This window comes from Etheostoma cragini, chromosome 8, assembly GCF_013103735.1.
Source record: "Etheostoma cragini isolate CJK2018 chromosome 8, CSU_Ecrag_1.0, whole genome shotgun sequence".
NCBI lineage: Eukaryota > Metazoa > Chordata > Actinopteri > Perciformes > Percidae > Etheostoma > Etheostoma cragini.
In genome coordinates this window covers 25668566-25691289 of record NC_048414.1, presented here as the reverse complement: position 1 = coordinate 25691289, position 22724 = coordinate 25668566, and the positions used below count along the sequence as shown (strand labels likewise).

Here is a 22724-nt window from a genome sequence, read left to right as displayed (position 1 = left end):
CCCCCCCCGCCCCCCCCACCCCCCAGGAGGCACTGTCTGTGGTAGCCAAGCCAACTGTAGAGGAGCTAGTTGGGGTGCGGCTTAAAGGGTGATAAATTGGCAGTGTCAGCTGAATGTAGCACGCTCAGATGGTGTATCCAAGCATCTCGGTTCCAAAGATAACCAGGTGGCAAGTACGTAGTTTGTGATGTGATCTCGTAGGATAGCAATGTGATCCCGAGATTTTCCTCTAGCGCCACCATGAGGTTTCTATTCGTGGCTTACCATGAATATTGGATGGATTACCAAAAAATTGGCATTCATTTCCACCTCTGAATTGTAGCAACTTTAATATTCATCTCACTATTGGGTCATCTCATCCTCAATAGGCCAAGAACTTTAATAAGTGGTAATGAATGAAATACAGTCAAATGTTAAGTGAGACATTATTATTACCTTGTTATTATTCTTCTCTAGTATTTTGTTTTGTAAACCCTCTTTAGTTAAGTCTTGAAAAGACCAAAAATGTGATCACTGGCTGTCCATGTGCAGTTTTTACAATAGAGAAACTATGGCGTTGAATAAAAACTGAAATGGTCCTATCTGCATAAATTGTCAATCTAATGCGCTCTGCTACTTTAGAAAGTGTGTGTGTGTGTGGGGGGGGGGGGGGCAGGAAAGGAGCAAGGTTTGTAAGATGCACAGATGTGTGTGCTGTTTATCACTGCCAGCGAAAGGCCTGCATTAGCAGCAGCTGCGGGGCGCTTTGCATGCAATGGCAGTGGTGCATTGGTAGAGGATTTGCATTTGTGGTTTCATATCATGAGCAACGTTGTTACTCCCTATCTCTTCCTTCCTCCCTTCATTTGCCCTCTCTCTATCTCTCTCGCTCTCTCTCTCTCTCTTGGACTTTTGCTGAATGGGAGGAGCTTTCTGTGAGAGGCAGCGGAGTCATGAGAACAGCCTAAGTAGACCACTAGAGCATAACCAAGGAAGGTTCAGGCTGTAATGGATCCAAGCATAACATCAACACTAGGAAATCTCTCCATCACACACAAGGGCAAAGTCCATGTGGTTGTGGCACACAGCTACACACATGCTTAGAAACCTTGTACCAAAGCTGAAGACTAATTCTGCGCTAATGAAAGTACATCTTGTTGAAGTTGGCTGTTATGAAAGCCACCTTTCTTCTTTGAGATTGCATGTGGCCCTGGGTCAGCTTACTGTCAGTTTGTGACCTAGTGTGAATTACATACCATGATGGGGTTTGAAGTGACTCAGTTCAGTGTCTTGGTAAAAAAAAGTAGAAGGTCCTGTGGTCTGCATGTGTCCGCTGGAGTCACAGTGATCTGCAGGACCATCTGATGAAAGGGTTTCCTGTGGCTTTCATCTCCACAGTGTGTTTTGATGGAGAGCATTTCCTTGCAGTTGAGTCAAAAAACAGCCTTGTGCTGTGAGAACAGCCTCTGCTTTTTACAGCCTGCAATGGCTCATACATATTTTGAGTTTCTCAAAGTCAAATGAGTTTTTTGGAGAACTTAATACTCACACGACTAAGAAAAAAGACTATGTTTAGTGTTTTTGTGTAGGAATGAATCCTATTTACTGTAGATGAGAAATGTGCAACAGAACTGCTGGGCTGCTGTAGAATTTGTATTCATTATATCGTTAAAAATATTGCAGTGGCAGAAAACACAATATGTGATGAAGATGGAGTGCTGCCTGTTTCTATTATTAACGTCTGCACAGGCAGCGGGATAAGCACACAGTGAAAGTACAAACAATGATATTTGAATGTATAAATAGAACATAATCTTCACAAACCACTGTGTATTGTATTCCGGAAGACTATAAATCGACATAGACTCAAACCAACACTGCATGACAGGATTTTTAAGTGTGTTTATGAACAAGTGCTTGTGGATTAACCACATCTGCTGAAAGTGAAAGGCACACCTTCCTTCCTGAAAGACTACTCCTGACAGTTTCAACTTCTCTGCGCTTGCCTCTCTGTGTGGCGGTCTACCTGTGTGTACAGCTGTTAGTTTTCCCTCTCCCTTATGTCCACATTGGAACTGCAGCATTCTAACAGGCTGTTAGAGGAGGATCTTGCTGAACCTGGTCCTGGTGCCCGTCTCTTTCCTACTTTCAGCAGACATCGCTGTTCCCTCCAATATCGCATGCTAGCAGGCTGCTTTGGCAGCCCCTTGATAGATGTCTCGGCTCATTGTGTTTGTAGGTGTCTTTGTATTGGCGTGTAATGGTGCCCTAAGATACTGTTGCTAGAGTCTAGTCTTAGTGTCTGCCATCGAGACCCCAATAACCAGCTTCTGTGACGGAAGGAGTTCATTCTGCTGCCCCTCATTTGCTTTATTTGTGCCTTTGCCTCTCTTGAAGTCTTGTCCTCCTGTTCCGGATTTTTGATTCCCTTCCGCAGTATCTTGTCATCTTTCCTCGTGACGTCTTCTGTCTTACTATATTTGACCCATCTGAGTATACAATGAATCGCCTGTGCCCTCTTTTCATTTTGCTTTTATTTGTCAGCGAGCGGTGAATAGAGGGCAGGGAGCTACAGTTGGAAATTAGCTTTTAAGTATGTGAGGCATGTTCATTCATTCTCCTCCAAACCCCCCAGCTGCCCTCGAAGACCCCCCCTAACGGCGTATAAAGTCCAAAAGCGCCCACCCCCATGCTGTTTTCCACATTCTCTGTTACCCTGGTACCTACAGTTCCAGCGGGACCAAGGCCAAGTCCCCCTCATTTCTCTCGCTGCACCCGAAACCATGCCAGAACCCGTCTAGGCTTAAGGGGGGTGCGCTAGCCTAGTTACCATGGTCACGACAGTCAGCATTGTGAACTCGGCCACGGGTGAGAAACTTTCCAGGATCAGCACTTAGATCCTGTGATCTGTGCGTCATGCTGTTAATACGTTATTAATAGATAGAGAGAAGGATTTCGGTTTCAGTAGCCCGGTCTAGATTGAAGTGATAAAAAGGACATGAGCTGCTGGCAAATTGTTTTGGAGTGAGGTGACTAAATTTCATACATAGGTAACATGTTAAACCAAAAACTTCCCCATTATGGTGATGATAGCCAGAAAATCTCTTGAAAGTTCTTTGTATTTTTAGAGGGCAGGGTCACTGTGTTCTTTTTTTCAAGCCCCAGAGACGTGAGCTCACAAAGAGTGTATTAGTCTTTCTGAAAGGATATAAAGCAAGCAATATTTCTTCTTTTTTATCAAATCATAGACTTGATCTACCACTGAAATGGTCTCTTTGTGGATCCCTGTACTGTATGTGTATGTATGACCGGGAAAAGCCAGTGTCTAGGAATTAAGCACTGGCATTATTAACTCAAATGCAGCCTGCTAAAAGCTCGTATAAAGCACGTTGCATCCCCCACAGAATATTTATGTTGGTTTTTATTTTCACGGCATGATTACTTTCACATTGCTTTGTGGCCGTGGAGCGTGAAACTCTGTTAACATGCCCCTCTTCCATCACACAGTCCCCATGTCTGACTACTAGAGATGGGACTCAGTGATTGGTGCTGTTGCATGCTTATCAATCAACAATCTGCAATGTGGCACCTTGGAAACTGCTTTAACAAGTGATATGAAGGCACAACCTACAAGGCTACGCTGAGTGATCGATGTTGAGATAACATAAAGGCCTTCAGACATTGAAGATTAATTGATTGATTAAATGCTTGTCCTGTCTGTGGAAAAGTGTGTTTGCATGCAAAAACAAAATATGTACTTGTGTGTGTTCAGTATGTTACACTGACGTCGGTAATGTTGCTAAAATTTGTGGACGGTCTCCAGCTCACTCCTACATAATTATGCAATGCCGATTATTTCCTCTTCTGACCTGTGCGTAACACAATGGGCTGCTTTCCATGAGCTCATAGGAAGTGTGAAAAGAAGCTCCTCACCATGCCTTTGCTGGATATGACTTTACACTGAAATGGCATTGTAGTCAGGTCACAGTTATAATAGCATGTCTCTTTTTTTTAGTCTTTGTCAGAATCCCGTTACAGCACCAGCTCTGCTCATTATGGTCCTATACATTTGTTGTCTGATTTCTAACCATACTGGGTGTTTTCTTTTTCCATAGGGCTCCGGAGATCATCCTGGGCCTGCCGTTCTGTGAGGCCATAGACATGTGGTCCCTGGGCTGTGTGATAGCCGAGCTCTTCCTGGGATGGCCCCTCTACCCAGGAGCCTCCGAGTACGATCAGGTAACATAGAATGATTGCTTGGACCTCCAACATGTCTCCTGACCTCTTGACCTCACAATTGTGGCATCCTGGCACTGGCATAAACATAAATCTTAGTTTATTGCAGTTTTCTACTGTATGTGTTTGCACTTTTGTGTGTTCTAGCTCTAGTGTGCGCTTGTGAGTGTGTTTGGCAGGGTGGGATGCTTCTCCAATCCCCGTGACAGCCCCTGATGATTCTTGCGCAGCCCCCCTGTTTATCTGAACAGATGCCACCGAGCCACTTGTCCAATTAGCGCAGCCCCTGTGCTCCAGAGCAAGACATTGCCGCGTTCCCCGTTCTCTATCAGTCAGACGAGGCTCAGTGGGAAAACCTTGAGCAAGTTGTTCTCCATCACTGAACAAGCTTGCCTGATTTTTTTTCACAAGCCCAAAAAAAACTTCACAAAGTGTCTCATTTACAAGTCTCAGATCAATCTTAGACTCTTGAGCTGGGGTCATGTTTGGGTGCTATGCATATTGCAGCCAGATAAGTCTGGAGCAGTTAATGTCGCCTAGATTTTCAATCTGCCAAAAGAACATCAATCCTAAAGTTTTAGACTTTTTCTAGTCGTGGGGAAGATTCACCGTGTTCTCAAATTTATCACAACTAATGGTTCAATCATGCTCAATCAAATCTCAAATGCAACTTATTCATCTTCTGTCTTGCAGATCCGGTACATCTCACAGACTCAGGGTCTCCCTGCAGAGTATTTGTTGAGTGCGGGAACAAAGACCACCAGGTTCTTCAACAGAGACACAGACTCCACCTATCCTCTCTGGAGACTTAAGGTACGGCTCGAATGATACAGATGCATGCACGCAAACACACACATTCCTTCCGATAGCATCAAGAACATCCTTATAGGAGCAGGTAACGTTTTCTAGCAATATCTGGCATTAATATTCTCCTAAACTCTGGCTACACTGTGTGATGCATTGGCGACCCAGGCTATAAACAAAGTCGGAGGGTAATGAGAACAAAATGGATCTGATGGATTCAGCTCAGAGGGTGTCTGCGCCAACCCCTCCCTCTGCCCCTCCATGTAGGCCACATGGCAACTTAAGTTGAACTTTTGTCACTCACTGAGTTCTTGACTAATTGGAACTGCAAATACGGATCCATTCCTCAGTTCTATCTTAAAAAATGGTATTACTTATGGGCTTAGGAGGCCCTTTGTTAAAACATATTGTTGTAATGGAGGTGGGTTTCTGAGGTCCTGGTGATAGGAGCTGACAACAGCATTGTAGGGAAGAATCCAAGCTTGCTCTCCACACCACTGCTTCAACTCGTCATGGTTTTCTACTGTCTTTCGTAAGTGGAAAATCCAACGTCAAGTCATCCTGACCACTTTTTTTCCACCCTAAAAAGTGATTGCTCAGCTTCAATTTGACCTTGCCATGTTTCCACATAACAGCAGCTGCATCACTTTGCTGACTGTAATTCAAAATGTTACGTGTCCACTCAGGAGTTTTCTATAGTCAACACAGATTAATGTGGTGCAATTTTTTTCAAATCTTTAGAAAGAGAATGATCACGTGTATATACTTGTCTGTGCATTTTCACGCAGTTTACCTAAATGTGTGTCCACTTGTGTGAAACGTGTGCGTGCAGTGCCGTTTATGTTCTGCACATTGTCTCAGTGATGTAGTGTGTGTGCCTCCACATGTCGTCTCCCCCGTCTTCCTCGGCTGTTAGATGAGCGTTTGTGTGCTACCCCAGGGTTCCTCGGAGGGCAAGCCGAGTCCTGCTGCACATCAACAACAAGAGGCTGTAATGAGCCAAATGTAAATAGTGCGTTTCCAGAGGGGAAGTGTGATGGGATTTGAGAGGAACATCTGCTTCTTGTCTCCCGCAGACTCCAGAGGACCACGAGGGTGAAACGGGGATCAAGTCCAAGGAGGCTCGCAAGTACATCTTCAACTGCTTGGATGACATGGCACAGGTATACTGTTTTAGACACACATAGCATGACTTTTTTCCAACAAATCAGACAATAGATACATTATTTGTTCTGTCCTTTTGCTTTGATTACATCCACCTGTCTCGCATTTGAAGCTTCAATTCATGGGTCTACTCAGGTCCCAGCCCAGTTTGATTCATCACTTCCCGAGAATTATCCATCAAATATTTGAAATCCTTTAAAATATTTATTCGGCCTAGGCCTGATCGCCACATGCGGCGTATCCCAGCTTCTATATAGAATTTTTACAAAGTGAAATGAAAACAGCTGTTCACTGAAACCCCTCCTCAACTCTGCTTCTACTCTTCATTTTGCCTAACAGCCATCTAATAAGTAACAGACAGACATTTGAGCTGAACATGTGGTGAGGCTGATTATGTACAGTTTTCTTTCTGATTTAGACTGGATCGAGTGTTGTGGCTATGTCTTCACTTTGTGCGTCTATAGTAGTATTTGCATGTTCACAAAAGGTTTTACTCTCTCTTCCCCTCCTTCTCAACACACACACACACACACACACACACACACACTTATTTAGCAGACTTTTAAATGGAAAAGCACAGCCACTGAAAACGGCTACATCTAATGTCACTTTCTTCTGTGACTCAGAGTATATTCATCTCTCCACGGTGGGAAGGTTCACATGTAGCCATGACATTTTGATAAGACGTGCCTGACAGGGAGATGATAGTGAGTGTTGTTTTTTTCACCCTCACTTGGCCAAACACTGGTTCTTCTGGCAGATATGGACGCAGTGACGGATTTTTTTTCCTGGGGATGTTTGACTCTGTGAGAGTACTCTCTTGTCATCATGCACCTTCCTTTGATAATCACGAGCCAAGAGATAAGAGTTAAATAGGTGAATAACTTCTTTTTGAATATGGTTGTCTAGCTACACAAGCAGCAGCAGCTTCTGGAGACTCTCCGTGTCGTTACGCAGTGCAAGCAGTGACTTAAGGGATGGAGACAATTATGGATGTCCAGTAGCGCCCAGGGCCGTTGTCAGGCCTGTCTGGAGTAACATGCTGTTGGCTGGGACAAGATAGTATCGCTGCTTGGACTTGTTGTGTTTACAGTTAGCGAGCGCACACACACAGACCCATGCAGTTTAATGAAACCAACCTGCACTGGTATGATATCCCCTGGGTCATCTCTGTCTCCTACGCTTCAAGCTCTGTGTCCCATCTTCTTTTCACTGCTGCAGCCACTGCTCAGCTTACTGCCAAAACACAAAGGAGATACAGCAGAGCTGCACAAGCTTAATGTGGAAGAAAATTGCCTATTTTGCCCCATCTCACTATCACGACCGTACAAACTAGTCCGCATTGTGGACATCTGTCTCCGCGTGTATAATAGATGATGTAGCTGAAGGCCCTGAAAGACAGAGACACTGGGTGCCAGGAAGAGATAACGAACCTCCTCTCAGTCGTGGGAAATGTGGGGAAGCTTTAGTTACAAGTATATCTAATTTGAGGGAATCAGAGATCAACTTAGAGCAAATGCAAGACCCCGCTTGAGGCCTGATGTAGATGGAAAGAAGGCCAGCTAAAGAAATAGATTCACTTTGAGCTGCAATCCTTCAATATTTCGGTTCAAAAAAGGGAAGTCACGGAAAAAGGAGCAGCATGGTCGTCACCGTTCTTTTATAACCAACACTTACACATGCACTTTTTCTCTCTTCTACTGCTCTGCCCACTGAGAAACAACGTTTATGGGAAAATCTTCACACGTCGTAGTGCTGTGCAGAAGACAGGCCAGCATCCTGCATGTCGAGCTCCGCATCTCCTTAGGCGAAGCCCGATCTGTCTCACTGCTCGACATCTGCCATCCCTGCCCTTACTCCAGAGTGGCGTGTCAGTGCACAGATGTGGTTCCATAAACAGCCGTTGACATTCAAGGCACGCAAGGCTGACCGTGTTAGTTGATGCCCCTTGTCTTTATCTTGGTTTTTTGACCAGTTTCAATTTTCATTCACGAAAATTGTCAAATGTGTTGTTAGTTAAATAAAAATGAAGCAAGGAAATATCTTTCCTATGCTATATTAATGCAATGGACAATAGGGAGATACTTTTTTTCATCTTCGGGCTTCTTCTTATCCAGTGTGATTACTGTGGCACCCCTCGGCCAACTCCCACCTTCTGTGCATGTGCAACCAAACTGTGTACATTTCCCAATGTCATCTCTTCCACTGGCAGAGGACGATGTGATTATTTCTCACCTCGTTCTGCAGATTATTCCTTTATCACAGCCAGTGGAGGTGGCAAGCAGAGAGGAATGGTTACAGAGCCTGAATAACCTGCATAGAGAAAGAGAATTGGATCAGATTTGCGGTGTTGACTGGCAGCACATCTGATAGCCCCTGGAGCAGGCCTACAGATAAGCTCTGCGTCTTTATTAAAAACAGGCCTGCTATACCTCTGCATGGCAGTCACAATAAACAAGGCTGCCTGTCTGTTGCCGCCGTACCTGTCTCTGTCCTCGCACTGCCTGACAATCTGTTTATTCGTTTAAGCTCAGTCTATATCACATACTTGTCGTCTTTTGTTTAGTTCCTCACCCTACATGACAACCCTAACCCAGTCTCTAGAATAAGTACCCTGCCTCACAAATCAATCTATGTTGCTTTTCATTACAGCAAAAATCTGCAAAAATCCGGCTGCTTTGCCCAGTATTTAGCCACAACTCAAGCCGCAATGTTTAACACAGATGAAGCAATACGATGTTCCCGGAATTCCCCTTAGAACATATTTAGGATAAGTTGTCTCATGTCAGCTTTTTCAGAAGGCTCTCATAAAATGGTGTCCTTTGTGAAAGTATTTTGGTTTTTAACGGCTAGCCAATGGCAGCGTTTATTGGGTTCATGTTTTTTGTTTGTTTTCACATCTCAGGAACAGATCAAAATCTCAGCGAAGGCGCCAGGAGATATTTCAAGTGGCGCTATAAATAGCAGTGCAAATGTTTATAATGTCACTAAGGTGCAAGGTTATCACTAGGCTCTGTGACGCTCACACTGATACCCTAGCGTATGAGCCCTTGTGAGTATTAATAGGCCTCTGTATGGGAATAAGTTGTGGGAGAGATTGCTCTCTGTCGTCTGCGCTAACGTTAGCAACTTTCTGTACTCAATTAGCCATTATGCTAAGATGCTTGTGTGTCTGTTTCGTGCCTCCAGGTAAACATGACGTCCGATCTGGAAGGGAGCGACATGCTGGCAGAGAAGGCTGACAGGAGGGAGTTCATCGACTTGTTAACCAAGATGCTGACCATCGACGCAGACAAGAGGATCACCCCTATCGAAACGCTCAACCACCCCTTTGTTACCATGTCGCATCTCCTCGATTTCCCACACAGCACACAGTACGTGGCGAACAGGCCCAGTTGTTGTCGCTGTTGTTGTTGTTCAAACAGTGAAATTACATCTGCCAACGTCATAAGACACAGCACTCATTCCTTCTTCCCATCTCTCTCTCCCTCCCTGTCTGTCCGTGCGTGCAGCGTCAAGTCATGCTTCCAAAACATGGAGATCTGCAAGCGCCGCGTCAACATGTACGACACGGTCAACCAGAGCAAGACGCCGTTCATCACCCACGTGGCCCCCAGCACCTCCACCAACCTCACCATGACTTTCAACAACCAGCTGAACACTGTGCACAGCCAGGTAAAACTCACAGTCATCGGCATGTTGCGTGCGTTGCCCTTCGCTTCAGAAAACAAACTTAGTAGAAAAGTTGGAAAGTAAGTTTGGATCGTGCAACAAGGCAGGCCAGTTTGGGTCTTTTGGGGAATGATTGTAAAGGTTTACAAAGAATATGTTTACAGCATTTACTATCCAATTTGGGCGTTTTGGGACCGATTGGTGGGGATTGGCTAAAGACTAAATCCATGCGGCAATTCACTGGAAAAAGCAAATTACGTATAGATAAATAGATAGATAGATAGATAGATAGATATTTATTGATCCCAAAAAAATGGGAAATTACGTAGTTACTCATTCGTATTTATTATACAGGAAATTTAGAAAAAGTAACATGACATTACAATCCAAAAACGGGCCTGACTCAGTTTAAAAATTGGTTTTCAGCAGGTTCCTGTCCTGTAGAAACATAAAACATGGTACAGCACGTCAGGACAGACATTACTACAAAACATAAATATGTGTATGTAATATATATAACTACTGCAGCACACGTACATCAGTCACACAACACAGAATATAAATACAAATGAGATAGTGGGAAAAAATACACATGCATACCATGTACCCAGCTAATTTAAATGTTATTTAACGTTACTTTGTTGTCTGAACTTCATTAAATATTGCAATATCACTGTGAACATCTGGCAACGCGAGACTAGGCAACCACTGTTTGATAGTTTGTCAGATGCAAGTATGTCATCCATTTCAGCTTTAGTTTACAACTTTTCCTTTGGAAAAAAAAGGGAAAGAAATTCAGCGTGGAGTAGTGTCGAATATGAATCACGATGAGCTGAAAACGCCAAGCAACAATACAAACAATGCATTTTGCTTACATACCAGTCAAAAACCACTGTCTGTAGTTTAACAGCTCAGCAGCCTATGAGCGGCTGTTTGTCTCTTTGTTCTATTTCTTCCTGTCCATTCTTCCCATCTGAATGCATGTTTCCATGCTTACTTGTCTGTCTTACTGCCTTGGTGCCTTGGCGCATGTATATCTGTCTTCCTGCATTTCTGTCTCTGCCCCAGGTCCTGTGGGATTGTCACAAAGTGCTGATTACACACATGACAAGCCCCACTTCCTGCTAGCCTTGCATTATGGGGCTTTCAGGCCTTACGAATCCCTTTACCAGGCTTGCTCTCTTTTTCCCTCCTCTCACTCCTGTCCTCTTCTGTCTTCTCCTCTTTCCTCCCATTTCCCCGGGTTGAGCCTGTGGTGCTTTACCGCTTCATTCCCGTACGGGCTTTGAATCGAAACTGCTGACTTTTGGCTTACGCCGGAATCACGGCGCTCCGTGTTGCAAGGTTTTCCAGATTGTGCTTAGCTACAGCTCCTGCTCTCTCTCTCTCTCTTTCTCTCTCTCTCTCTCCCCCGACCCCTTTCTTTAGTAAACAGTCCTTTATCACCAACTTTATCGAGCCAGCTCACACTGTGTAGCATGCGACAAAAAGCCCATCTTGCTGTGATTTAAATGGATTAACATTCCCTTAGCTTGTCTTTTTCTGCGGCTGGCTCTCAGGGCATATAGACAGACTTAAGTTAGTGATTTATTCAGCTTGATTCATTTGCAAGCCTGGAATGCATCTTTGGCTTGTATTTTTGCTGCTTCCGTGCTTGTTTATGATGAATGCAACAGTGCCATATTGATTATGTTCCCTCCCCTGTTGTTCATCGAACACGCTAAAGAGAGCAAATGAAAAATGAAAGCGCAGTCTCTGTATTTCCCTCCGCCCTTCTGCACGCTTAATAAAAGGTCTAAAATTAGACAGTGTCTGGTGGAGCAAAGACTACTTGAGCTGTGCAAACGGTGTCTCTTAAAGCATTTGTTTGCATCTAGGATTCTCCCAGGCTGTCTGTAGTGTTCTACATGTCTCATTAATGGTCAAGACACGCTGAAGTTACCTACGCTTACATAATTACAGAAGGACTGTTGTCTGGGAAATATTACCCCTGTCCGGCATATTGATTTGGAGGGTAGATAGTGAAGCTGTGATATGAAATGTCAAGTTTTGCTGTAGCTCATTATATGGGCTCATTATCATTCTGCAACATTTAAATTTAGACAGTCTTATAATATGATCTCCCTATGACTCCTGATTAAAGCCTGCATAATAAGGGTGATGTTTATGTTGCTGTGTTGTTTGTCTAAATTGTGTATTGAGAAATTTAATGAACTCATTTTCAGTATTGTCACCACCAGAACATTATTACAGTCAAAAGAAGTAAGATCTGTATTCCGGTAAATGCTGTAAATGATCAAAATCTTAGTCTAAATGTGCTTTGGTGGCATTTTGCTTATTGTTTATTCTAAGAATTGGAGCATTGATTGCATCTCTCCTCACGCTCTTTCCCTCTCTCTAATTAATCAGTCCGCATATTTTAAAGACACATTCAAATCAGTTGTCCAATTTCCTTATTCTTCCATCGGCTCTCATCAATGATGAATGCCTCGCCATCCATCCTATCTTGATCCGGTGCTTGTTTTGCATCTTCATGTGTGCATTGTTTTGTTAGAATATTGTTATCTTTCTGTTTTTTTGTTTTTTTACCATGCCTGCTGTTCAACCCTCCCTCCTCCTCGGAGCACTTCCTCTCCCCTGTTATTCCCATCAGTACTTCCACTCTCGTGATTTTTTATTTTGGTCCCATCATTCCTTTAGGCCACCAACCTGGTTCCCTCCTCCACCAACAATGCCACACTTTCCTTTACAAGTCCTGATGTCTCCATACTAAATTACCAATCTGCACTCTACCAGCCCTCTGCTGCCTCCATGGCAGCTGTGGCCCAGAGGAGCTTGCCCCTGCAGCCGGGGGCTCCTCAGCTCTGCGCTGCCCGGCCAGACCCCTTCCAGCAGGCGCTCATCGTCTGCCAACCTGGCTTCCAAGGTAAGAACGTCCGACCAGTCAGTTTGCATTAGTGTGAATAGACCGAGGTGGATTTTTGCTCGTCTGTGCAAAACATCAGATCTCAGCCATGAGCACCTGCACTAAAACGGGCCATGATATAAGGATTTTACAAAAAAAATGCATTTATTCGTTCTCTGTGTGCCTATCCTCCCCTTTTTGCTGACTTTTTGTCATTTTGTTTTACAGCTTTAGCCTTGCACCCCACAGGTTCCATACAAACAGTGATTCAATGTTAACTTGATGAGGCAATTAATCATTTTAAGAAAATTGAAAGTCTTTGTCTAAGGCGTATTTGTCTCCTCTTGTTTTTGCACTGGGAGGGCAGAATATCTCTAAGGCATTATTCGGTTTGTTTATTTATTCTTTTTATGGAATGGGTGTTAAAGAAATCCATTATTAGAAACTGTTTGCATACTATTACCATGACTACTGTTTCTGTTTTCCCAAGTACTGTTGCTACGTTCAATCACAGAGGAAAGGTTTTGACATCTATTGAATGAACATAAATCAGTGTGCAAAAAAAAAACACGTTACGTCTACTATCTCTTGCATGCCGTCTGATCTTTTTGCAGATGGCATGATGCTGTTTGTAAAGTGCTTCTTTACTTATTTCTTGACATATACTCTGAACATGTGCTTTATTTGTGCACAGGGCTGCAGGCGTCCCCTTCCAAGCATACCAGTTACTCTGTGCGGATGGAGAACGCTGTTCCCATAGTGACGCAGGCCCCTGGTGCCCAGCCTCTGCAGATCCAACCTGGCCTGCTTACACAGGTAGGAAGGAGTATCACAGAGAAGCAACTAATAGAGTTTTTTGGCTCTGTCAGACTTGGAACTGCTCACACTCAAAGGAAGCACTCTCCATCCTTTTTTTGTTCATAAGCCTTCACTAAGAATAGTATCTATCGATGGAGGCTGGAAATCACTCAATGTTCCTGACCCTGCCCCTGCTGGCAGCTGTTTTTTTTCCTGAGCGCATTCAGGCCAAGCTCTCCTGTGCATTGCTCCCTGTCTCTCTCTCTCTCTATCTCTCCTTCCTTTTACTCTCTCCCCCTCGCTCTCTCTCCCTACTGTCCCCCTCTCCTGGAGGCTGAGGGAGGCTGCCACGGTCTGATGCACACAAAGGCAGGAGCCTTTCACACAGAGTAGGCCTTCACTTTAGCCTGTACAGCGGCGCTGGAGCTTTAGCTGCTAATGTGCAGTTGGTAGAGAGTGACATCTGTGTGCATCACTTTCTCTGCACACACACACACACACACACACACACAGTGTCGACCACTTCCATCACCACACCACCTTTTTCCCTATGGAAATTTCCATGATGGCTTTAAATATCCCTGTGAATCCAGGGAGTTTTCAGCTCTTCCTTATCTCCAGTTGATCATGCAGCAGGCAGGCCGAGGCAGCAAAGCTCTGTGTGTGTGTGTGTGTGTGTGTGTGTGTGTGTGTGTATACGTGTGTGCGCCTGTCTTTCTATGGTGGGTTAATCTGTCAGATACCAAATGGTGATTTGCTCCAGGGCTGCTTCCAAGTCAGGCGCTCCAAATTACAGGCCTCAGAGGATCCTGGGAGGTCAGGGGTGGCTTGTTTGAGGCTCTGCATGACCAGAAAATTCAAAACATCACCATGGATATGATGGCTCTATCAGAGAGATAATATTAAAATAAAACATAGATGTATCATTAAGGAAAAGGTATATTACATGACCTGTTAATATCAAGTGTGGATCACACATGCTCTGCAGTTATTCACCTCTGTCTGCACACATGTTAAATGAAGACAGGCAATAGTTAACACAAGCAGATGGTTTATATAGGCCAGCACACCTAATAACTGGGTGGGTGGTGTGTCTCTGTGTGTATTACTTTACAGTGGGAGGTCTCACAGACTCAGTTGAGTCCTTTTTGGCTCCTGGTTGCATTCTCCCCACCTGCGCCTTCACCCACTCTCTGCTCTCTGTTGCCCATGCACCCTTTTCCCCCCCTCGGAACTATGCAAGTTTAGCCCCAAGCTCCCTGGGTGTGCAGAGAGGGGCAGAGTGAAGGAGGCTCTAAGCAGGGATGCAGGGAAACCAGCGGGACCTTTATCTGGAGCAGGAATGCAGAAAATGTGGAAACAATTGGGGAGTGAGAGCTGGGGCTTTCAAAGGCCCGAGGTGACAAAGGGTGTTCACCCAGGGAGTGTAGGTCGAGGTGGGAGGCGATGGGCCGCTGATAGTGATGGTGTGCTCTGAGAAGAAAGAAAAGGCCTCTTAACTGGGTTACCATTTCAGGGCAGACAGGCTAGTTACACAACACAGACGCCAAGTGAGAGAGGCATGTAGAGTGCCGGGAATGGAGATAGAGCGAGCAGGAGGAGGAGAAGCAGGAGATGGATGGATGTATTACAGTCTCTTAATGGCATGTTGATAAAAGGCCTTGGATGTGGTCTGAGATGTGAAGACCTTCTCCAGCTCCAGAATATTCCATTAGAGATGCCAGTTATCAGTGCACAGACAAGGCAGCACTGCTGGCCTGCAGATGCCCCCAGCAACACTTCAACCCCAGGCTGGCTGGGGTGGAATTTGCAACCTGCCTGAGACAAAAACACTTCAACTTCGACAAGTCTGCAGAACACAGAATATAATGGAAAGAGACAAAGCAAACATGTGATTACATAGATTGAAGTAAGACACAGTTGAAAGATGAATGCAAAAGTAAAGTTTGTAGTAGTAGTGCATGCACAGACTATCTGCTTTGCATCTGCCTCCCTCTCTCTCTTTATCTATCCCTCTTTCTTTTCCTTTATTTAAACGTGTGTGCTGTAGCACACACCGATGGCACTGTAAATAGATGTGCAAATGGTATTAAAAGAACAATTCATTAGCCCCGACATTAAAGTGCTAATCAATAGAACTGCATTAAACTATTAAGGCTACACACACACACACGGAAACACACAAACAAGCTCGGGCATGCATGAACGCACACTCATCTTGGCACATCTTGGGGCATATTATGCCCGATTCTCCTCCTGTTCTGCATCAGAAATACAAAGTAGCCTCTTTCACAGCAGCATGAATGGGGCTACAAATTTAATTAGAACATAGGTTGATTTGACTCAAGTCAAACACATAATCACACTAACACGCAGACACACACACACATACACACACTCATATGCATGCAGACAAAGAAAGCAGCTTCTGTACATCTTTATTAAGTCCTGGTCTTATCTCTTTTGTCGATGGATGTCTCCTCAAAGCTGGCAGAGTTCATTTTGCATGCCGAGTAGCTGGTTTAAACCAGCTGTTAGGCACTTTTGAAAAGATATTGTCATTTCTCACAACACCCTGAAACTAATCAGCCAAGTTCAATGAGTTCCCTTCGTGTGTGCATTTATAATTTTTTAAATTAAAAGACGCTTACAAAACTTGCAGTCCCATGACAGACTTCACAAAACAAATGAGTGAATTTCATTGTTTGTATGTTTTGTTATACAAATGTTATGGTAGCTTTTTTACGTATCTACTGTGGCTTTCCTTTCAATCTCCATTCCTTGTCTTCTCCACCCTCTTTGTCTAACCCCCACTCTGTGTTTTCCTACCTCAGCAGGCCTGGACCAGCGGCACGCAGCAGATCCTGCTTCCTCCAGCCTGGCAGCAGCTCACCCACACCTCAGTCCAGCATGCCACTGTCATCCCCGACTCCATGGGCAGCACGCAGCCTCTCGCCAACTGGAGGTGAACACTGTTTTCTTTCTTTTAACTGCACCCAGCCAGTCTTTTATAGATGTCTGAATATTGTAGCCGTCAGTGTCCAAAATTGTCTCATGACCCCTAATGGGTTTACATGTGTCACTTTAAAGCTTGAAAGATAAAACACATGCCAGAAATCAAGTTTACACACATAAAATCAAGGGGCAAGCCTGTAGGTCAGGTCAGATAAATTGATTTCAAAGGCCAGCAGTGGTTTTATGGCTTTTATAGGTCAGGATGTGCTATAGGAAGATGGCATGGCATAAGACTGATTGACCGAGGAGCCTGTACATCCCTGACAGCTTGTCCTTTATTGTCAATGAAGCACAGTCCTCACGTGAACACTGGTGCTTTTACAGTATAAGAGCAGATATACCGTAGGGAGATGGGATATATGTACATGTAGAGCCATGTTGTCTATTATAGCCTGTCACTGTCACTGCAATGACTCGATGAATGGATGGATAGATAGATGGGAGAAGGCAATCTGCTGGGAGATAAGGAAGATGCAGGTATATAATGTGTATGCGGAGGACTTCTGGGGCCATGCATGCGCAGATTCATTCGGAGCTGTCCATCTGTGTCCCACCTCCCTGTCTCTCCCTCCCACCCCTTTCTGTCCAGCGGCAGCTCTGTCGTCCTCAGAGAGACGATTGGGAAAGTGTCGCACTTCCTCTGCAGAGCTATCGCTCCACAGCTGCTAGTGTCAGCTCCTCTGCCCTCCCTCTTTGCTCTCTCCCTCACTTGTTTCCTCTCCTTCTTTCGTCCCTTTTTAGAAAAGTCAGCTGCTGCCACCCGCTGGCTTCTGTGGGAAAAAAAATCTCCTGTCTTTCTTTTTCCCCCACCAATGTTGGACTTGATTATCTTGATGTATAAATGTATTTTTCCCCATTTTGTGCTTTGCAACTTCACTTGCAGGTTTCTTATTGTTGTAGTAACATAAAACTGTTATTTTTTTACAGGAATTCCCATCCTCATGGCAGCCATTATAATCCCATCATGCAGCAGCCAGCCTTGTTGGCTGGACACGTTACGCTCCCATCCAACCAGACGCTTAATGTGGGAGTGGCACACGTTATGAGGCAGCCCTCAACCAATAACAACTCCTCTTCCAAAAAGAACAAACAGCACCAGATGTCTGCCAGGTACTCTAACACACATATGACTCATAACACTGTTCATCGTCCTACTGGCAGCTAAAGATCATCCCAAAAAGAGCATAAGGTCTCACTGCTTTTGATTTTGATCTTCAGTATCTGTGTATTTTACCCTCTACTGTATGTGACACTTACCCTTTTCCCTATCTTTTTTTTTCCCATAAGGAACATGTCTGCCTACGAGGTGTCGTCCTCTCAGGCGGTGCTGTCTCCGCAACGCTCCAAGCGGGTGAAGGAGAACACGCCTCCACGTTGCGCTGTGCTACAGAACGGCTCGGCAACCAACTGCCCGCCCCCGCAGGGCTGTGTGGGTGGCGGGTGGGGGGCTAGCGAAGCAGAGCAGGCTTCCAGCACCACCCGCGATCATCAGCACCAGCACCACGTCCCCAGACAGACCATCATCATCCCCGACACGCCCAGCCCTGCAGTCAGCATCATCACCATCAGCAGTGACACAGATGAGGAAGATGACCACAAACAAAACAACAGGTCGGATTGATGGGGTTCTATTTTGCTCAGTCGATACAGGCCGAGAAGTTTGATTATCAGTGGGATTACCAGCGCTTGTCACTGCTTTGACTCAACAGGATAGAGACATTTTTACACCTTTACCAGCTCAACTACGAAGCCAGCTTTCTGCCATTTTTTTTTCTATGTTCCAGTGATTACAAATTGTTACAAATTGTGTAGGATATAAGGCATTTTCAGTGACATTTCTCTGTGTTTGTAGTATCATGACTGTGGCAGTGGTATTTTTTATCAACTGAATAACCATACAGTCGCTTGACAACAAAACTATTTGCCATGGACAACTCTTGTAGGCTTTAACATGCTGTAGTGAAAAACAAAGTAACCAATCATAGAGTACAAAGAAATAAAAAACTGAAATAAAAAGTCAGAAGTGTGTTGGTGACAAACATCTTATGCTTGGCATACAGTACACGATTAAAGAGAGGATGTCTAATCTGATTACTAATAATCTGGCATAATGCTATTCTAATATTGCTTTGAGTTTACCTAGGTCACTGGAGTTGATTTCTCATTGACGGTCCTCTCTGGTCCCCTTCTCTTCCCTCAGTTCCTCGTCAAAGCAGCGGAAGAATGTCATCAGTTGCGTGACGGTCCACGATTCCCCCGACTCCGACTGTTCCAGCAACAACAGCCCCTACAGCGTGGAGCACAGACATCCGAACAACAACAGCTACGACACAAAGACCACCATCCTGGACAACTACAACAATGGGAACCCCCGCACCATCATCATTCCCCCTCTTAAAACCCAGAGCAGTGAGGTCCCGATTGAGTGTGAGCGCCTGATGCCAGGTGAAGGACTGTGAAAGATACTTTCCTCACCTGAAACACATTTTTACGCATTACGTAACCATTGCTTTGTTATATATTATAGGAACTGCTTCCCAATTAACCCAACTTGTATCATCTCCTGTGCAGATGCAATGAACCATCAGAATACAGCTTACAAATTCAAATCCTCCAACGGAGTGTTGTCTGGCAATAATCACCTACAAGGGGGCGTGGCCTACCGACAGCAGCGCTCAGGGCCACACCCCCTCCAGCAGCAGCCTCTCAATCTCAGCCAGGTATGGTGAGACGTGGGTTATCACTATGATGATATGTGATTATGAAACCTTGACTCTTTCAGGACAAGGTTTCAGAGCAAGTGTCTAGGGCTGTCCTCGACCAGAGAAATTCTTAGTTGACTAACACTTAAATGATTTTGTCGACTAATCGATTAGTTGATTTTATCGACGGAGCTGTGCGCTTTGACGGGTGGTTAAGACTAGAAAAGCACAATAAAAATGGAGTTAATTAACCATCTGTAAAACTGAGTTTCCACACAATTAATCCTGCGAAAACACCACTTTAAATCTTGTGCTCAACAGAAATGTGCTCATAACTTTCTTGGAAATGAACAAGTAAGCATGAATAAGCATATAATATGACTTATCAACTAAAGAAATCTTAGTCGACTAATACCAAAACCACAGATTAGTCGACTAATCTACTACAACTGTATATATTGCATATAGTGTATTACCTATTTAGCTTATTTTGGAAAATACGCCGTTTCATGTTTTTGTAAGATGAGAAGATCAATACCACCCTGTGTTAAACAGGAAGCTACCACTAGCCGACAGTTAGCTTAGCTTATCACAAAGACTGGAACCTGGAGGAAAAGCAGGTAGCCTGGCTACAAAAGAGAAGTATGACAATGCTACTGATCCTCAACAGTTGGAACTATCCTCTAGTAACACAACTGACCTTCAGCCCTTGTATCATCTCCTCTTCCTTCTAGGCCCAACAGCACATGGTAGCCGAGCGAAATGGTCATCGACGCCAGCAGGCCTACATCACCCCAACCATCGCCACTCAAGCCCCGTACTCCTTCCATCACAATAGCCCCTCTCACACGGGCAATGTCCACCCGCACCTGGCTGCCACACACCTACCCAGCCAGCCCCACCTCTACACCTACACAGCCCCCGCTGCGCTGGGCTCCACCGGCACCGTGGCCCACCTGGTGGCGTCACAGGGCTCGGCGCGCCACCACGCAGTCCAGCACGGAAGCTACCCGCCGAGCATCGTCCACCAGGTCCCGGTCAGCATGGGACACCGCGTGCTGCCCTCGCCCACCTTGCACCACAGCCAGTACCAGGCCCAGTTTGCCCACCAGGCCTACATCAGCGCTTCACCCGCCTCCACTGTCTACACTGGATACCCGCTGAGCCCCACTAAGGTGAACCAGTACCCGTACCTCTAGAGAACCCACTGACTGACACTGGAAAGCCCGAGCCAGCGCTGCTGATGCTGCGGCCCCCGAAAACCCAGCCGCCCTGAACACCGTCAACATCCTAAACATCCTCTCCTCGACCTCAGACATAAACAGAGACAGAGGAACATGCAATCCTCATGAAACTATCACGTATAACTTGAAGATATAACAACAGAGAGAGAGAGAAAAGAAGAGATTTAGAGCCTCTCTAGAAGGGAAAGATGGGGTTAAATTTAACAGGGGCTTACTGTTCAAGATGTGTTTTTTTCAATGATTATTTTTTCTTCTGAAAGGGCCAGTTTTAGCTTTTTTTGGTCTATTCTTCATTTTACTTCATGAGAAAAAAAGTCTCATTAGTTATACAGGGAAGTTTGAAACAGGCCTTTCTGGACAGTGGAGGATCTCTGGTTGGTTTTCTTTTATTTTCCCCTCTTAAATTTGGGAAGTGACTGTGGAACAGGGGTCACTGACTGGAAGTTTGGAATCCTGAGAGATTTGGGACAAGGTGAAATACGGAAACCTGCTGCTCTTCAAAGAAAAAAAAAATATTGATGGCCTTGAACTGTCTTAATATTTCCAAATCATTCATGGTGTGGGGCGAACAGAAAGGCAACACCCAACACTTCACCTTCTCCCGCCGAGGAGGCTTCTGGAAATATAACCAACAGAAGACAACAAACTTTTTAGTGTATTTATAGATATTTTTTTGTTCCTTTTATGTTTCACGTTTATGATGATACTTCAGTTTTAGCTAGGTGTCTTAGCTGGGCCCCGTTCTTAGAATGTAGCAGTCTGCACCTGTTTGTTTTAAAAAGAAAACCTTTTTTTCCTGATACCAATAGATTTATATGTTCCTCCTTTTTTTCAATGTGATTGCACAAAGTGGTTATTATAACATAGGCATGTACAACGTGATTGTCTGTGTGTGCTACTGTCAGCCATGCGTGTGTAGTCCACCTCCTTAAAACTCTCTTCAAGTCTTTAGGTTTTGACCATTGTTCCCTCGTAGTGCCTTACATATACTATAACAACACAGTTTACTTGGCTTGGATCCTGAAAGCCACAAGAGACTATAGCTATACTTAGAGACACTTGTTTCCCTGGTTTCACATCCTAGTTGGGGCAGTTGTAGCTCTCTTCCAGGTGTAGGCTCAGCCCTTGCTGTAGCTTGTTCTTAATGACAGCTTACTATACATGATGAAGATTAATGTCAGAAATTGAAATCAATTTCAAGCTGATCTGTTTTATTATGTGTGCATGAGATAAATTGCCTGGGGTACTTACCAAAGTCATAGATAAATTCTTGTTACATTTTGCTTAATGTAAATATGAAAATGTACAGTATAGCTGTAGCTGTAAACATTTATAACACCCTAAATGTGGCTTTAGTTGGAAATATATTTGTCGTTTTTTTATAATCACACACAAGGGAATTAATGCATCGTGATTAGGGAGCAGAGATATCAGCTCAGTATTCGTGTACAGGTAAAGAGATACAGTACAATGTGTAAGACACAGTAGAGGTCGTTTTTCAAGGTTTAAAGCTAGTCCGAGAGAAGGGCCTGACAGAAAGTAATGGCTGCCATGAGGGTGTTTCTGTGAGGCTAAGGATTTAGCCAGACAGCAGAGAGGAGGCAGAGTACGAAGGGTTGTTTGAGGGAGATTCTGTGTAGGCACGAGTGAGGGAGCTGATTGTGAGCATAGGGTCAGTTTAGGTAGGGACTGTGGTGGGCGGGGTGAAACGCTCTATCTTAAATGGGATTAAAATGGTAGCAAGTTGGCACTGAGCAGGTTGATAGTAACACTGAGCCCCCGGGTGGTTGGTAGGAGCCGAAAGGGGCGCTACCTGAATGCACCTGAATGCACACTTGTAATTCTGACATGAGTCCTTTTGTTGTTGTCATTTGTTGCCGGTGTCGTTGATTTCTTCAGCGAAGATCATTGGACGTTATTTAAGGGAAATGGCACAGCATACACCTGGAAGGGCACCGCGTGGACCATTTGTCGCCACTGTCCATTTGTCTTCGAACCAGGTACACCACAGACATCGCCACGCCAGCCGAAACGGGATACCGGAACACTTAGAGAACCAATAGGGCTGTCGCTTTGCTTGATTTAACAGACAGATGATTTCTCCTTTTCTTTTTCTTGTAGCCAAAAATACAAATAATCTCCTATGTTCATTTGTCCTCTTGAACGTAGTAGACACATCAGCACTGCTGGTGGTTTTAGTGAAAG

General features: G+C 44.6%; 1 protein-coding gene and 1 long non-coding RNA gene across 5 annotated transcripts in view; one reads left to right on the top strand and one right to left on the bottom strand.

The window, feature by feature from the left end:
- LOC117948680 overlaps positions 1-8494 on the bottom strand; it is a 15700-nt gene extending 7206 nt beyond the window's left edge. The window contains exons 1-2 of the long non-coding RNA XR_004657518.1: positions 8419-8494; positions 7323-7419 (exon numbers count right to left, since the gene is read on the bottom strand). This is a non-coding gene — a long non-coding RNA (uncharacterized LOC117948680). The remainder of the gene's footprint in view (positions 1-7322; positions 7420-8418) is intronic.
- Positions 1-22419, top strand: part of hipk2 (homeodomain interacting protein kinase 2) — a 68386-nt gene extending 45967 nt beyond the window's left edge. Inside the window, exons 3-15 of one of the 4 annotated variants that reach the window (XM_034878311.1) lie at positions 4095-4218; positions 4909-5028; positions 6096-6182; positions 9373-9557; positions 9696-9858; positions 12652-12781; positions 13455-13576; positions 16393-16523; positions 17501-17683; positions 17861-18184; positions 18774-19018; positions 19145-19293; positions 20010-22419. In XM_034878311.1, coding sequence (XP_034734202.1) covers positions 4095-4218; positions 4909-5028; positions 6096-6182; positions 9373-9557; positions 9696-9858; positions 12652-12781; positions 13455-13576; positions 16393-16523; positions 17501-17683; positions 17861-18184; positions 18774-19018; positions 19145-19293; positions 20010-20474 — 2428 coding nt within the window. In that variant the 3' untranslated portion in view covers positions 20475-22419. Of the gene's footprint in view, positions 1-4094; positions 4219-4908; positions 5029-6095; positions 6183-9372; positions 9558-9695; positions 9859-12555; positions 12782-13454; positions 13577-16392; positions 16524-17500; positions 17684-17860; positions 18185-18773; positions 19019-19144; positions 19294-20009 lie in introns of all 4 variants that reach the window. The other 3 variants (XM_034878309.1, XM_034878310.1, XM_034878308.1) reach the window with 3 other exon arrangements.
- The last annotated feature ends 305 nt before the right edge of the window (positions 22420-22724 follow it).